At 34.7% G+C, this 17,298-nt stretch overlaps 2 protein-coding genes across 4 annotated transcripts; one reads left to right on the top strand and one right to left on the bottom strand.

The window, feature by feature from the left end:
- Nucleotides 1-377: 377 nt before the first annotated feature.
- On the bottom strand, nucleotides 378-6,250 carry LOC140889142 (rab GTPase-activating protein 22-like). 3 transcript variants are annotated; one of them, XM_073296855.1, is made up of 12 exons: nucleotides 6,117-6,250; nucleotides 5,629-5,725; nucleotides 5,083-5,178; nucleotides 4,784-4,887; nucleotides 4,376-4,587; nucleotides 3,532-3,654; nucleotides 3,363-3,451; nucleotides 2,138-2,243; nucleotides 1,582-1,679; nucleotides 1,088-1,351; nucleotides 914-997; nucleotides 378-804 (listed from the first exon to the last, which is right to left on the bottom strand). In XM_073296855.1, the coding sequence occupies exons 2-12, from the start codon at nucleotides 5,722-5,724 to the stop codon at nucleotides 790-792; spliced, it is 1,287 nt and encodes a 428-aa protein (XP_073152956.1). In that variant the 5' UTR covers nucleotide 5,725; nucleotides 6,117-6,250; the 3' UTR covers nucleotides 378-789. The 3 variants fall into 3 exon arrangements, with proteins under 3 accessions (XP_073152956.1, XP_073152952.1, XP_073152961.1); XM_073296851.1 differs by lacking the exon at nucleotides 6,117-6,250 and adding an exon at nucleotides 5,841-6,069; XM_073296860.1 differs by lacking the exons at nucleotides 378-804; nucleotides 914-997; nucleotides 6,117-6,250 and adding exons at nucleotides 1,440-1,489; nucleotides 5,841-6,069 and having other exon boundaries at nucleotides 1,234-1,351.
- A 1,925-nt stretch (nucleotides 6,251-8,175) lies between these two features.
- LOC140873941 (fructose-bisphosphate aldolase, chloroplastic-like) lies at nucleotides 8,176-8,960 on the top strand. The gene is made up of 2 exons (XM_073277225.1): nucleotides 8,176-8,196; nucleotides 8,580-8,960. Exons 1-2 carry the CDS (start codon nucleotides 8,176-8,178, stop codon nucleotides 8,958-8,960), a joined length of 402 nt encoding a protein of 133 aa, XP_073133326.1.
- Nucleotides 8,961-17,298: the final 8,338 nt, after the last annotated feature.

Genomic DNA, 17,298 nt, shown 5'->3' with positions numbered 1-17,298 from the left:
CCGATTACATTGTCCTATTTTGTTTTTCACACAGATTAAGAAAAATTTATTGAAAAAACAAATTTTATATAAACTTCTTATTTTATCCATATTTAATGTATTAAAAAATGATTGCACAATTTTCAAGGTATAGTTAATATGAGTATATTAATAAAAAAGTTTAAAAAAATATTGCTAAATATGATATATGACTATATATTTGGGATAAATAAAAAAAACATGAACAATATAATTAAGACGGAGGGAGTATATATTATCACATTTGTTTTAGAAGAATAGGTTACATGAGATTTGGATAGAGTATGATGGGTGTTTGAATGTAAGATGCTACAAGGAAAAAGTGATGGAGATAATATTCAACAAACACAGAAGGCAGTAACTGGTAATTTTACTACATAATCGAGAAATGTTACAACAGAAGAAGCCAAAAACCATTCGCCAAATCTGAACCAATTTCCCAGTTTGGCTAATGTAAATTCCTCGCTCAACAATTCCCTCACCATTGATGTAAGGGAAGTAAATATCAACGGTACACAGATACAAATATCAGACATTTCGCACATCTTTTTCTTTCCCGAGAAGTCGGATGCCACAGACAGTACGTAGGCCGTGAATAACTCATTACCAGAATCTTATATACAACTATTTGTAAAGAATGAATCGGAGCAATGACCGATTGGCTGAAGCGCTTGAAAGAATAGGTATATTATGAAAAAAATGATTTAAAAAAAGCCTAAACGACAAGTTTGTTGTATCCAGTGACTTGCTGTCGTGCTATAACTGTGGATACTAAGATTTCTTGGCCTGCATTTAACAGCGAGAAATGAGAAATCTGGTCAAATATATTAAAGGTATGCTGGATTTTAACAGGTGGACAATATGGAGACGCCGTCATAGAGAAAATATAGCTTGCCTTTCTCAAATACTTCTTGTGAATTTTCAGTGCTGCGTTCAAAGACTTTTTAGCATCCAAATTTCCAGTGATTTCACCCAGAATCTGTAATGGTACCACGAAAATGGATATTGGCAGATATTAAAAGAAGCCCATCAAATAAATTTATGTGAATACTTCAAGTAGAAGAAGTACCTGTGCGACATCATCCATGCCTTGAGCCTCTTTAAGAAGTTGTTTGTTTTTGGTTTCAAGTACACTAGCAGCTAGGAAAATAGCAAGAGCACCCCTCTGGTCCGTCAATCCAGTTTTCACGTTCTTCTTCTCGAATTTCCCACACTGTTTCAGAAGCTTGTTATCTGCTTTAATTTCTTCGGTTTGATGAACTTGAGAAGAAATTAAACCACTTGACTCGTATGATGAATAGATGCTTGGATTGTATTCCATGGCCCACATGACCTGAATTACAATTTTTTCACCACATTCAGAGATTCTTGCGACAGAATATCCCACACAAGTAGGTGAAAAAAGGGCCAATGAGCCTTACGAAAACAAAATGAATAATGAATTCGACAAAATCTAGTTTGGTACCAAACTCTGGGCAATAAAACAATGAAAAACAAGTAAGAATCAGTGATTTTCTGTAGGTTTGATGACGTATTTGAGCAAAAGAAGGTGACTTTGTTTACCTCCCAGAGATACAGGCCATCAATAAATGAAAACTCTCTACGAAAAAGAACCATGAGCATACGAATTGCAAACAAGTACTCCCCACCATCCAACTCCTCTGTCAAAGAAAAATGTGGCGTAAGATCAAAGAAGTCGATTGTGTGTGTTGTGAGAGAGAGAGAGAGAGAGAGAGAGAGAGAGAGGCCAGCGACTAGTTCTAGGTTATATCTTGCAGATTCTTAATTTCATATTTCAAAGTATGCATCTTTTTTGCAGCATCTTTGCTCCTCAATCTGAGTGAGGGAATAGTCATGAGAATATATTTTAAGAAAGGTATTAAGGAAGATAAACATCAGACTTGAAATGTTAACGGGATGAAATTGAAACACATAATACAATTAGAAGGCAATATTCAAGGCTAAATCCAATAAATTTTGTTAATGGTGGCAAATGGGAAACTTGTAAAGCACTTCATATGAGGTGATTAAAAAATATTTTACCGATGCCATTTTGGAAAAGATGAAAAAGTTAAAGGTGGGGCTTCGAAAACACTTCTAATAAGAAAACCAGACTTACCAAGGTGCTGATGGAGCTTTGGGTCTATAGCTTTAATAATTTGTCCAAGAGTACTAAGTTGAGTTTGCACCCCCATGGAACTTGTAGTGCAACGGAAATTTTCCCTCTTTAAAACAGGATGGAAAATGAGTTATAAAAACAAGAGGAGATATAACCTATATCATCATAAATCAAATTTATTAAAAACAAATAAAAGAAAATAGAGTGTCTATAGATAAACGACTGAGAGCATTACGTAAAATTTAGCAGCATAATCCATAGTACAGTTAAACAGTCCAGCTGATTCTAGGAGGGCATTCCAAAAATAGGACTTGTTTGGTGTCGAGTGTGATCCATGGAGATACATGCCAGGGCTTTATGACTTTCCACAGCCAAGACTCATAATAGCACTTGAATCAACAGAAGACCACAAGATAAACAAATACTCACAAATATCTATATGTTTGAAGGAATAAAATACATCGCCCAAATTAACAAGTCTAGACCTATAACAACTGAAAGCCTCTAGCCACGGTAGAATGCTCTAAAGTAACTCCATGTTCTGTTGTTTTCTACTGGCCAATGTGAGACAATAACTTTTCTAAATTGTAAAAGCTATTTATCAGCAAGGGACCTGTGACTTGAGAACCGAGAAGTCATTTGTCTCACATGGTTATCCACTTATTACCTTACCATGAAGAGAAAGGAAGAGATGGCTGATGGCTCTTAGTTCGTAATGGGGTTTTCATTAAAGACAGTGAATTTAATGATAACTGTCTTCAAGAGCGCCAGCCCAGCCAGTCTATGTCCTAATCATGTTCTTGGATATCATCACTAAATGAGCTAAGCTTTTTTTAGATGAGGAAGAATAAGAATACACCTGTGAATATCATATTGTATAGAATCAAGATCCTAATCCCAGTGTATCACGGGACAAAAAACAGAATACAGTGCTAATGCTCTAGATATCATTGCTTCTAAGATCTACCTGAATGCCTCTCATGTATTTTGCATGAGCATAAAGGCAGAAGTCAATTCAAAATTAAAATTAGTAGGTTACAAAAATCTAGTCAGTCTCAATCCAATCAAAGGGATGAAGACACAGTTACATGATTACAATCATCTTAATATAAAGTGATTATTCATGAATTTAATATGAGACCAGACTTCAACGTAAATCATTTGAAATTGCATCATCACCAATATAATACAAATGAGAACATTGCTAAGACTGGGGGAGTCTCACCATTCTACGCATTGCACGCTCGAAGCACCAGAAGGCATCCGCTTCATCTTCGAGAAGAATAACCATTGGAGAGCATATATCATTCATTCCTAATCAAGGTAATAAAATAAATAAAACAATGGCTAGATAGTTGATTCTTCAATTACAGTTGTGGTACATGAAATATCACCTTGAACATATCCAATATCTTTATCCAGCCAAGAATATACTGCCAGTATATCCCAGAGCTTTGCACGATTAGCTTCATCCTCATAAAAAACAAGAGCACGATCTGTTCGCACAACATCCAAACCTAGAGCATGATTTATGTCAGCAGTGAGATTCAGAAGTAAATAATGCATACTTTAAAATCATTTTTGACAAGAACTTCAGATAGGCTGGGAAGAAAATGGGAATTTTACATGATAATAAGGGAGTAGAATAGATGTGCATGTCTGCACCAAGACCATCAGTATTTGCGACTAAAATGTGCATATATTGTATGGGTGCATAGGCTGCATTTTTTTGTGTCGATATTTCACTTTCAACATCCTCTCTTAATTTCCTTTCAATGATTATTGTCATTATGCTCCACACATGTGGAAACTATCCAAGTTTGGGAAACAGACCAAGAACTGTATGCGGTGTGATCCAGATAAGGTCAGTCACTTAGTCTAAAAGCTTAAATGGTTAAGTGCCCATTGTTCACCAATATTCTGATGTAAATGTATAAAATCCCAACTATATGGTTTCAATCATCTCGAGATCCCCGTGTCAATCTAGACCTTATTTTTTTGCCAGTCCTCACAAAAACTCGTATACAACCCCACCTTGCTATAGGTAACACAATACCGCAACTAAATTTTCCATCGAAGAATGCAGATCATAACATACAAGTGCTACCATTCTTTGTGAAAGACACCTAAATAGGCAAGAGTATGTCGGAAAAAATGGTCGACGCAACACGAGACCATGTAAAAATTAAGCTTCAGCACAAACTAAAGGTGTCGATTAAGTTGTGCCTAAAAACAGACCGATTTGTGACAATCCAAGCTTCCACTGAATCGTGCTTTGATCTAAAGAGCCACCATTTGACAGAAAACCATCATCTTGGTCGTTACTGCTAACTGAAGGATCTTGTATTTGGTGGCGATCATCATTACTTATAGATGTTGTGATAATCTTTCCGCTGCCGATTTCAGGTACCAGCTGTTGGCATTCGGATTTCCATGCCGCATACTGTTCCCTAAGAGTATAAACAGATACAACTTGATGTTTGAATTCAATGAAGACGAATTCTCCAGAGAAATTGGCTCTACTTTTATAATGTAGGATAGACAGCAAACAGAATTTTAGATGTGATGTAGATCAATTCAATTCAGTCATTAATCATTATTGCAGCTGTTCTAGAACTGAGTCATACACCAAATTGATTTTAATACCTTCTCCGTTGTCGGACAACATTTCTGTCATCCAATGTGCTGTTAGGATCAAAACCACCCAATAAGAACTCCCAGACTTCTCCTTTAATCAATGGATGAATGCCCTAACCATAAAAGGAAAAAACCAATTCATAGTAATGCAACATGCCAACAATTGTATATAAATATTATCTTTGTTGCAATTTGGTTTAGACCGTGAAAATATGCAGGATTGTAAATCTGAAGTTAACTTGATATAAGCAGGCATCCAAAACTTACAATGAGCAATAACAAGGTATAGCCACACAAAATCAACTTACCCCTCTTTGAATTCTTCTAAGAACACCTGCTATATCCAAATGACCATCTTGAGAAAATGCTGCATTCCATCTTCTTGGACCGAGAGTCTTGCCTACCTGTAAATATGGCATGAGAGAAGCATATAAAAAAGTGTGGTCCCCATGTATCACGATATTAGGAAAAATAGGTCATATAGTCATATAAAATATTCACATGAAACAGGCAGGTATTCTCGTCATGCCCATATAAGGATGAACAAGAAATAAAGACTTTGAGCATTCATATCCTAATTTGAAATTTAGGAGACATGCATATTTCCAAACAGATCATGTATTACGATACCGTCAATTACCAGTTACAAAGTCAAGTGTGTTCCTCAATTACCATGACAAAGCTAATATAAATCGAACTGTATGAAAAAAAGAAGCTGCGCTAAAAACTTAAAAGAACTAAAGCATCTTCCTACATCCAGCACAAAAAGATAGTATCCAATGTCCGACGCAGGGTGCTCAAATCACCAATCAAATTAGAAAATTGGGGAAATCCAAGCATAACATTCTTCATACCCGCGCCTTAAATTTGGTCCTGGGAGCATCAGCTTGACATTCAGGTCTAATAGGATAGTAAGCATCCAGCTCCTCAACCGCTGAGCTAAAAAACATCCTGCCACAAAGAGAATCCGAATTTACCAGCAATCACTCGCACATATTGCTACAATTACGAAACACGAAAACGAAACAAATGAAAACAAAACAAAAAGAATTCAACCGGTGCCTACCCATCTTTCTTGCACATAATGCACATGGAGTTCCCCATGTATTTTCACAAATTACTTATAATAGACTCAAGAAATTCAACGCTCAGCACAACCCACAATCAGATAGATATTATCCAACGAAGACCTCGTTTGGTAACTTATCGCGATCCAGCACAATTTCTTGAAATGGGAACACAAATTTCCTCGCCCAAATTTATTACAAAATCGTGTCACGCACGTTCAGATCAGGGCAAAATATACAGTGAAATGGGACGCATTCAAATTTACAAAACGAACCTTTTAACTTGCTGTGAAGAATATCGCGGAAAATTTAACCTTTCACGAAGAAAAATTCTACGAAGCCGAATCTGCGACAATGTTTTGGAAATATTAGTAAATACATGCTGGCCATAAACACTGTCCTTTGGGGACGGTAATAAGAGATTGTTAGATTCTCTCTTGCCCACTTTTTTTTCAATATTTTAAATCTTCACAAGTTTAGTTTTAATATAAAATTAGAGAAATATTATACTATTTCTTGTTTTGGCTAAAGATTATACACACTTTTAAAATGCACTGCCAAACTATATAAGATGTTATAATTTATACTAGTAATCAGCGGACGCGAAAATTCGCGTGCATAAATATTTTATATTATATTTAAAAATAATAAACATTTTTTATATTTTTAAATTGAAAAATAAATTTGAAAGATAATAGTTATAAGTAGTGTGGGACATTTTTGTTCACCTATTAATTTGACCAAGATGGTTATTCTAAGGGGTTCATGTATTATTATATTGTATTGTATGTATAGATGCATTAGTTTGGTTGTAGTGACCTATAAGCTACGTTTTCTTATATTAAATTGTAAAACATGATTAAGGAAAAATAACTTAAAAATCAACTCCGAGACATTCGGAAATGGTCTGGGAAGTCCATGGACCCAAGTAGTTCAGATCCAACTGAACCATTTTGGAAGCGCACAGACACCAATGTTTTCATAACTGGACCGCTGATCGAACCGGTCTACTTCGAAAAAACGGTTCAATCGATCGGACCATTTTAACCGGACGGTCGGACCGAAAAATCGTTTATATAATATAATATAATATAATATAATTAATAATATATTTTAAATTTTAAAAACTTAAAAGATGTATATAAATAGACAAAAAGTATATATTTATCATAGTTTGAAACATAAATAGCTATATAAATATATTTAAAATATTAATTATAGTTATATATTTTTTTAAAAATAAATAAATAAATTTAAAAAAACTCTAATAATACTAAAATAATATTTTTAATGAAGTATAAATTCCAAATAATTATGTATATATAAAATAAAATATTAAATTATGGTTTTAAAATAAAATAAAAAAATTGACTTTTAAAAATAAAAAATAAAAATATTCGAAAAACCGGTTGAACCGGTTCTTGGGGCCGGTTATTGACCGGTTCGATCGATTTTTGACCGGTTCTGAGTAATTCAACCGTAAAAATAATTTTTGAGAGTGTTTCGGACCGGACCAGTGACTGGTTCTCGGTTGAACCGATCGATGTGGTCCGGTCCGATATTGAAAACATGGGCAGACACGCACACAAATGAGATGTCAAAAAAAAGATGACAAGTGGCAAGATTGGACCATCCGAAGAAGATCAGATCGTCCAAACTACAACAGCAGTGAGATGTCAAAATGATGTTGACACGTGAGATGCATATAAGATCATAACTTTCGAAGTGTGGATCAGATCGGTCGAATACAATCGGAGCTCCCGAAGTCATGTTAGATTATTTTCTTAATGTCCATAAAATAATTTGATTATTTAGTTAATTTGAAAAATATGTAGACCCAAGTGAAAGATTGTTAGATTATTTTATTAAAGTCTATAAAATAATTTAATTACGGTCAACATATTTCATCAAGATAAATATGAGAGACGTCTCATATTTAAAAGAAAGTAAATCACGAATATTATCTGATTAGAATGGTACATATTTTAATATTTGAATTATCATATCCTGGATAGATATCATCAATATTTGTCAAATCTTGAAATACTCTATTATGGTTAGAGAATATCTACAAATAGTGGCATACAAGTCCTTATCTATGGAGTTATTCAAAAAATACATCATCTCATAAATTGTATTAGCCTTTATTTTTTTGCATATTGATCTTTTCGTGTTATGGTAGTGCATATGTAGAACGAATTTAGTTCTTCAATATGTTAAATTTCTAACATTCAAATTATTCAACATCAAGTATACATATACGCTTGCATAACAATCTATCCTCGAGATTTTACTCAGATTAAGTTAGATGCTTTGAGAGATAGTTGGGGAATTATGAGTATGCAATTGTCCTTGGTAAAATTTTTAGAATGTTGCTTGTTTTAAGGGGTGAGCAAAATATCGGTCAAACTGAAAAAACCGATCGAACCGAAAAAAAATCAAAAATTCGGTTCGATTTATTCGGTTGATCGGTTATTTTTTTAAAAACAATATCGGTTATATCGGTTTAGTCGGTTCGGTTCCGGTTATTTTGAAAAAATATCGGTTAAATCGATATTTATTTATATATTTAAAAAATATATCTATATTAGGCCTTAATTTCTGTTGGGCTTTAAACACTACATACCCAATTTTATTAAATTCCAGCCCAATTAGAAAATATATCTACTACTCCATTCAATTTAGTTTCTCATTTTCCCCATCGATTTGTTGAGCCACGCCCTAATTCCCAACATCAGAATTTCTCTCCACTTCTCGATTTTCATGTAAATTTTTGGCCAAATCTGGGGCGTGGTATTCTTGTCGTGGATGAATCGAACGCCACTTGCGGGAAGCGCCTAGCATCCATCGGGCTGGAGAACACCGAGGCAAACCATCTGGCTTATCACACGCTTCTCGTGACTGCGCCTGGACTCGGCCAGTACATCTCTGGAGCGATCTTGTTTGAGGAGACTCTCTACCAATCTACCATTGATGGTAAGAAAATAGTTGATGTTCTTGTTGAGCAAAATATCATCCCTGACATTAAAGTCGATAAGGGTTTGGTTCCCTTTGCTGGTTCAAATGACGAGTCATGGTGCCAAGGTCTCGATGGCCTTGCCTCTCGCTCCGCTGCTTAAGAAAGGCAATTCGTAGGTTTAAACCCTTGAATTTCTTTCCTACGAAACTCTATACCAGTTATTGATTTCTTGAAAAGATGCAATTGAAGGAGAGTGGTCAATTTGATTTCATAAATCAAAACTTCTTTTCCGTTCTCTATTTCTCTTCGATTTCATACATTGACATAATTAGTCTAATGGTAAGCTTAATTATTTTCAAATGTTTGTCAGATTCAGTTCAATCACCCTCTTTTACACATTGTTATTTGAATATTGTGGTGTTGTATTTTGGTAGACAGTCTTCGATCCTTCTATCGAAGACATTAATGACTATTTTAATTAAGTTTTGTTTTTGTAAAAATGCATTTTAAAAGGTTTTTTTTAAAAAAATAAAAAATCACTTATTTTGGTTTTCATAAAAATTCGGTTCGGTTTAGTCGGTTTAGCAATAAAAATTCGGTCGGTTCGGTTTGCTAAAAAACTTGATCGATCGGTTCGGTTTTCATAAGTTCGGTTCGGTCGATTCGGTTTTAACTGACTGCACACCCCTACTTGTTTTTCTAGGCTATGTCAAGTATGAGTTGAAACAAAGAAATTCATATCATTCTTTTTTCAGTTTATAGATCGATTCTCTTATTGTTGAATTTTTCAGCTTCGACGATGACTATAGAGAGAGAGCATTTTCAGCAATAAATTATGAAGACAACAATTTTTGATAATTGGACAATGATTTTCTTACAGATTATTTGGTTATCTACATTGGAAAAAGTTTGTTGATTCAGGTAGTTTTTGAGAGAGCTTTTAGAAGTACTTTTTAGCTTTTCTTTAACAAAAATTTGAAATTTTGTTGATAAAAAACTGAGAAGTACTTTCTATAAGTTTTCCCAAAAACTACATCAATAGGTGTCGAATCCATAATAGGAGTATGACAAGAAGTCTCGCATACTAAAACATAATATCGATGAATTTGATTGATTGTATAAGAGCATGGTTCTTATCTTTTAACTCTTTTTATGTGCTTTTTTCTTTTAAGATTGCCTTGTTTTTGTATTTAGTTGATATATTATTATTATTATTATAAGACTTATCATATAAATTGATACATTAATTTTTTTATGAACAAATATTTATTTTCATATAAAAGAATGATGGTTTATATTTAGCTCAACCCCCAACACAAAATTTTATTTTAACTTTATGATACTTTGGACTTGTGACAACTTCACAAGTGGTCATTAATGTCATTCACTCTATGAGAATATATTGGGGGTTGTAACTGTTATGGATTATATCGAAGCGATCATGACGATAATAAAATGCGAAATAAAATAATCAACAAGAACACCAAAGATTTACATGGTTCACCCAATATAGGCTATGCCCACGGAGCTACTGCAAATATTTATTTTAGGAAAAAATATTACAAGTGTATACAAAACACTCTCTCACCAACCCAAACCCCGAGTATTACCGAGAAATAATTCTCTAACTCACACAAGAAAACACTCAATATTTTCTTTGTATTGCTCTTGAAGGGAGAGCTTGAAAGGATGAATAAAACTGAAGAAATGGAGCTATATTTATAGAGCTCTTCGGTATGCGTGAATTTAATTCATGCATCTTCACTCGCTATCTACAATCCAACCATCTTCAATGCCACCATTCACCTAACATTTAATATTCATCTAACATTTCTCCCACTTGAAAACTTGATTTCAATAATGGCTTCATAGAGTCAATGCAGCAGCTCATGTCTCCTCTCTTATACTTGCAGTCTGACTGAAGTTGAACACAACTTTAGTTTGTCAATGGTTACTGTCTTTGTGAGCATATCAGCTGGATTTTTACTTCCAAAAATCTTCTCAAGAAACAATATTCCATCTTCCAAAACTGATCTGATGAAATGATATTGAACCTGTATATGCTTTGTCCTAGCATGATAAACATGATTCTTTGCAAAATGAATAACACTCTGACTGTCACAGTGTAACGTGCTATCCTCAAGCTTCTGGCCTAATTCCTCAAGAAATGATCGCAACCAAATCATCTCTTTGCTTGCTTCTGTCATTGCAACGTACTCAGCTTCAGTAGTCAAAAGTGCAACTATCTTTTGCAGTTTAGACACCCAGCTTACTATCGTACCACCTAATGTGAGCACATACCCGATATTACTTTTCTTGCCATCTAGGTCACCACCCATATCGGCATCGACATATCCTTGTAACTCCTGATTAGTCCTCCTGAAGCATAAAGATAAACCAGCAGTACCTTTCAAATACCTGAGAATCCATTTCACTGCTTCCCAGTGTTGCTTTCTTGGATTTCTCATAAACTTGCTCACAACTCTGAACTCCCAATGCATGTGCTATATCCGGTCTTGTGCACACCATTGCATACATGAGGCTTCCGACAACAGAAGCATAAGGAACCTTGTTCATGTAAACCTGCTCCTGCTCTATTGATAGTGATTGTGCTTTGGTTAGTTTGAAATGACTAGCAAAAGGAGTACTCACAGCTTTAGCTTCATCCATATTAAATCTTCTAACAACATTTTTCGCGTACTCTTATTGAGATAACTTCAAGATTTCATTAACCCGATCTCTTAAGATCCTCATTCCAAGGATTTGTTTTGCAGCACCCAAATACATCATAGCAAATTCTTTTGATACTCTCTCTTGAGCTTACCAAGATCCTCCATACAAGATCCTGCTATCAACATATCATCTACATATAACAATAGTATGATATAAGAACCGCCAAACTTTTTTACATAACAGCAGTGATCGGCTTGGCACCTCAAAAACCATTGTTGCTCATGAATCCATCAAACTTCTTGTACCACTATCTTGGAGCTTGTTTAAGACCGTACAAGCTCTTCTGAAATTTACATACCATTTTTTTCTTTTTCTCGTAGATCAAATCCCTGTGGTTGTATAATTAAATTTTTTCTTCTAGGTCACCATGAAGAAACGCTGTCTTTACATCTAACTGCTCCAGATGTAAGTCTTCCTTTGTCACTAGTCTAAGTACAGTTCTGATAGTGGTTAACCTCACCACTGGAGAGAAAATCTCGGTATAATCAACGCATTCCCGATGTTGAAAACCTTTTACAACAAGTCTTGCCTTGTACTGCTTGCTACCATCATGTTCTTATTTTAACCGATACACCCAATTGTTGTGTAATGTCTTTTGGCCTTTTGGAAGTTTCGTCAACTCCCACGTCGGATTGGATGACAGTGAATCCATCTCATCTTCCATGGCTAACTTCCACTTGGTTGAATCATCATTTGGCATTGCTTCTTCAAAGGTCTCCGATTCACCTTTATCTTTCAGCAAAATATAATGAAGTAAAGAAGAGTATCTCTCAAGTGGTTTTATTGTTCTCGAAAATCTCTTGAGTTCAATCATCGGAGTTTGTGGGTCAACTTCTTGTGCGGTTTCTTCTTGGTTACTATCCTCTGACTCATTCATGGGAATATCTGTCAATGGAACTTCATTTGTCTTCTTGACTTCAAGACATTTATCTCCAGCTGCACTGTCTGACATGTCCTTGTACAATACTTGCTCATTGAAAATGACATTTCTACTCCGAATGGTCTTTCGATTTTGGTCATCCCAGAACCGATAACCAAAGTCATTATCTCCATAACCAATAAATAAACACTTCTTTGATTTTGGATCAAGTTTTGTTCTACTAGCTGAATCAATATGAACATATGAGAGACAACCAAACACTTTCAAAAAATAAAGGTTTACTCCTTTTCCGCTCCAGACCTCCTCTGGTATTCTGCAATCAAGTGGTACCAAAGGTCCTCTGTTGATCAAATATGCTACAATATTAACTGCATCAGCCCAAAATGATTTCGACAGTCCAGCGTGCAATCTCATGCTTCTGGCACGTTCATTTAGGGTTTTGTTCATTCTGTCAGCCACACTATTCTGTTGAGGTGTACCAGGAATGATTTTCTCCATCTTGATCTTGTTCTGTAAACAGTACCTCTTGAACTCAACATCTTCATATTCTCCACCATTGTCAGACAGTAAGCACTTCACTTTCAAGTTGATCTCATTTTCAACCATGGCTTTCCACCTTTTGAAGGTCTCATAAACATCATATTTATTTTTCATAAAATAAACTCAAACTTTTCTGCTCGAGTCGTCAATAAAAGTGACGTAGTATCTTGAGCCTCCAAGGGATGTCACAGGAGATGGTCCCCATGCATCAGTATGAACCAACTCCAACTTTGCTGCTTTTGGTTCTCTACCGCCTTTTGAAAAGCTCACCTTTTTCTGTTTTCTAAGAAGATATCATCATTTGCATTCCCTTCTCACTCATATGCCCAAGTTTACAATTCCATAGACTTGAATTTGCCCCAGCATCCACAGCTGCTAGCATATCTCTGCAACTGAAAGTTATATAAAGGGTTCCAGTTTTCGTTCCACACGCAGTAATCATGGCTCATTTGCTTACTTTCCAAGAGCCATCACCAAAGTTACTTTATGGCCTTTGTCATCGAGCTGTCCCACAGAGATCAGATTCCGGGTCAATCTTGGTACATGACATACTTTGTCTATTTTTCAGATAGATCCATTTGAAATTTTCAAATGAACGTCACCCATACCAGCTATTTCCAAAGGTTTTCCGTTTGCCAGGAAAACTTTTCCGTAATTGCCAGCAATGTAATTACTGAACACCTCACGATCATCGGTGATATGAAACGAAGCTCCCGAATCCATAACCCAAGAATCAGTCGGGCTTTCCAAGGATAGTAGCAAAGCATCGTGCACATCCTCAGTAAAAATATTTGCATTTTTCTTGGGTGATTTGTAGTTCTTTTTTAAGTGACCAGTTTTACCACAGCTCCTGCACTTCAATTTTTTTTCGAAATTATTTTTGTCTTTTCCAATTCTTGATTTGGATCTGCCACGCCATCGGTTAGAATTCTTCTCACCACTTTTGCCCCTACTTTTGTTTTCAATATTTAGGGTAGATCTCGATGATGTTCCTTCTCCTGAATCCATCCTGCGAACTTCTTCACCAAATATTCGATCTTTGACATCATTTGCGAGCAGAATTGCTAACCGCTGCCCGCATCGGCTCCCAAATATTTGGTAAAGACGCCAAAAGAATAAGAGCACAAACTTCGTCATCAAATTTGATTTCAACTTATGTTAGCTGGAAGACAATCGTGTTGAACTCATTGATGTGTGCTGCCACCAAAGCACCTTCCTCCATCTTCAATTTGAATAAATTTTTCATGAGATACACTTTATTATTTGCCGATGGCTTTTCGTACATGTCCGACAAAATGGACATCATCTCCTCCGTGGTTTTTGCCTCCGTCACATTATGTGTCACGTTCTTTGTTATGGTCAATCGCATTACACCTAACACCTGTCGGTTAAGGAGCTCCCACTCATCAGCCTCCATATTTTCTGGCTTCATTCCGTATAAAGGTTGATGCAGCTTCTTACTATACAAATAATCTTTAATTTGTAACCGCCAGAACGTGAAATTTGTACCATTGAACTTATTGATTCAAGGTCGCGATTCGTCCTTTCCGGCCATCGCTTCTTATGCCTTAATAAAATTTCAAAAAAATCTTTTCTTATGTGGAAGATTAGTCAAAGCTGCAACCACAGAGCATACTCATAATTTTAAGAAATTTTTCACCAAGGCTCTCGGACACCGTAACAGCTCTGATACAAGTTGTTATGGATTATACCGAAGAGATCATGACGATAATAAAATACAAAATAAAATAGTCAAAAAGAACACCAAAGATTTACGTGGTTCACCCAATATAGGCTACGTCCACAGAGCTACTGCAAATATTTATATCAGGGAGAAATATTACAAGTGTATACAAAACACTTTCTCTTACCAACCCAAACTCCGAGTATTACCGAGAAATAATTCTCTAACTCACACAAAAAAACACTCAATATTTTTTTTGTATTGCTCTTGAAGGGAGAGCTTGAAGGGATGAATAAAACTGAAGAAAATAGAGCTCTATTTATAGAGCTCCCCAGTACGCGTGAATTTAATTCACGCGCCTTCACCCACCATCTGCAATCCAACCATCTTCAATGCCACCATCCACCTAACAGTAACATGTAGTCACTGATATTCAAGTGTTGCTGGATCAAATTCCATGTTACATCGATCATGCACGTCTACAAGGAAGGAAATTAAATCAGGTCGCAAATCATTTGGCTCGTGAGGCTCATTTAAATATTATACATAATATTTCTAAGCGCATTTTATATTGTATAAAACCAGATAATACTGGTGTATCCTGCTTACACTGTAAAAATACCAAGTTGTATTTTTCAAGAGAAGTTGTTTCAATGTCCCTCCTTGTTTTGTGTTATATTGTGGAAGGATTTTCTACACCATATCCTGATCGCTCGGTGTTTCTTTGTTTTAAAAAAAATGTCATACCAGCATAGCAATTATCAAATAGTGATGATAATGAGTAGGGTCTAAACCCGGTCTCGTATTGAACCCGATCCGACGGGGCAGATCTAGACCCAACCAAGAGGGTTCACATGTGGGTCTGGGGCAAATCTTGGGTTTGGCCAAACCAGCCCTACCAAAAGATATATATTATTAATATAAAAATATATATGTATATATATATTAATTAATAATATATAATTATATTTTGTATATTGAATAATGAATACCTTATCCATAATTTTAGTTTATAATATTTTTGGATTGAAATGTTTTTAATTTATTATGATGTGTTTAATATAAAAAATATATTGATATAATTTTTTTTGTTAATTATTAATTAAATAAATTTTGATAAATTTTGACTTGTGAGAATATTTTTTGTCTTAAATATTATTAATATAAATTTGAAAAATAAATTTAATGATGTTTGTTAATTTTTAAACTTTTTAAACTTTTTTTTTATTTAATAACATTTAAATTATATAAATTCTAGCAGGTTCAACAGGTCTAACTTGGATAGGACCCGTCGGATTCACGGGACGGGGCCAAATGGAGACGGGGGGTCTCGGGCTTGACCGAACTCGCCCCGTTGTCATCCCTACTATCAAGAGTCAAGACATAATAAATATCACATCATCATTTCGATCAGATCAATTAAAATTTTCAAGAGAATATAGGAACGAGAAATCTTCATACAATACTCTCGTATATCATTTCGTACCCGATTATGTATAATTATAGTTACAATTACTCTTCGCATCCAAGGCTCTCGAAGTAACTAGTTAGTAACTAGGTAATAACAATATCAAATATATGTTAAATTAGACAAATGATCATTCCATCATCTATGCAAAATCCAACAATTCAACACATTTTAATAGACCAATAATAAAAAAACCATATATAAAATAAAGTTATTCGATATCTCCACTCTTATCATTGGGCAAACTTATTTCCATTGCCGAAATTCAACTAGATTCCACCTAAATCCACTCAATTATGATACCCAGAATCTAATCGATGTACTAATACATTCCAGAGTGTAATTATCATCAATAATATGAGTTATTTTTCTAATTATTCTTGAACTTTCTAATAAAATTTTGAGTGATTCCAATCAATAAGGAGTATGTCTCCTATGATATGGTTTCACGGATCTATATCTACGAGATCTGTCGAATAGAAGACATATCTTAAAAAATTGACTCGTTAGACCATCTCATAGGAGTTTCTATGGTCAACAAAATAATCCTGCCAAAATGAAATGCATACCTAGGACTCCAATTTGAACTATTTTGATCATATAATGCTTATTTTAGGAAAAATTTAAGAAATCATCGCTCTATGATTTATCTTTCCTTTTTATTTTCTTTTCAGGTTTGCGTCGAGCTTGTGAAGAGAAGAGATAGAGATTTTCTACATCACACCCCACAAGGGCAAAATCTTCTACTCTTTAAAAATTGCACCAAATCGCCTTGAAACCATTAAATTGATGATTATCATGGGAGTCTCACTCCTAATATTGAAATCCGGATGTTGAAATTTTACCTCATGTATACGATACTCTTCTACGTCATTGCACATCAGAGAATTTATAATTAAACTTACAACTCTTATCATCAAAGAACTATCAAAGTAACTATTCAACAATAATATCAAATATGTGTTAAATTAAACAAATTAAAGATCAATAATATATGCCAAATCCGGCATACGATAAATTTTACAAGTCCAGTAAATCAAATAACCACAAAATAAATTTATTTTACCATATATTAACCTTTATTATTGGGCCAAAGTTCTCTTCATTACCTGGATTCTACTTAGATTACATTACACCATAAATCCACTCAATTAAGATATCCGGAACCTAATAAATATATTAGTACATTGATA

The sequence above is a fragment of the Henckelia pumila genome, chromosome 1 (assembly GCF_033568475.1).
Source record: "Henckelia pumila isolate YLH828 chromosome 1, ASM3356847v2, whole genome shotgun sequence".
NCBI classification, from domain to species: domain Eukaryota; kingdom Viridiplantae; phylum Streptophyta; class Magnoliopsida; order Lamiales; family Gesneriaceae; genus Henckelia; species Henckelia pumila.
This window is presented reverse-complemented; position numbering and strand designations above follow the sequence as displayed.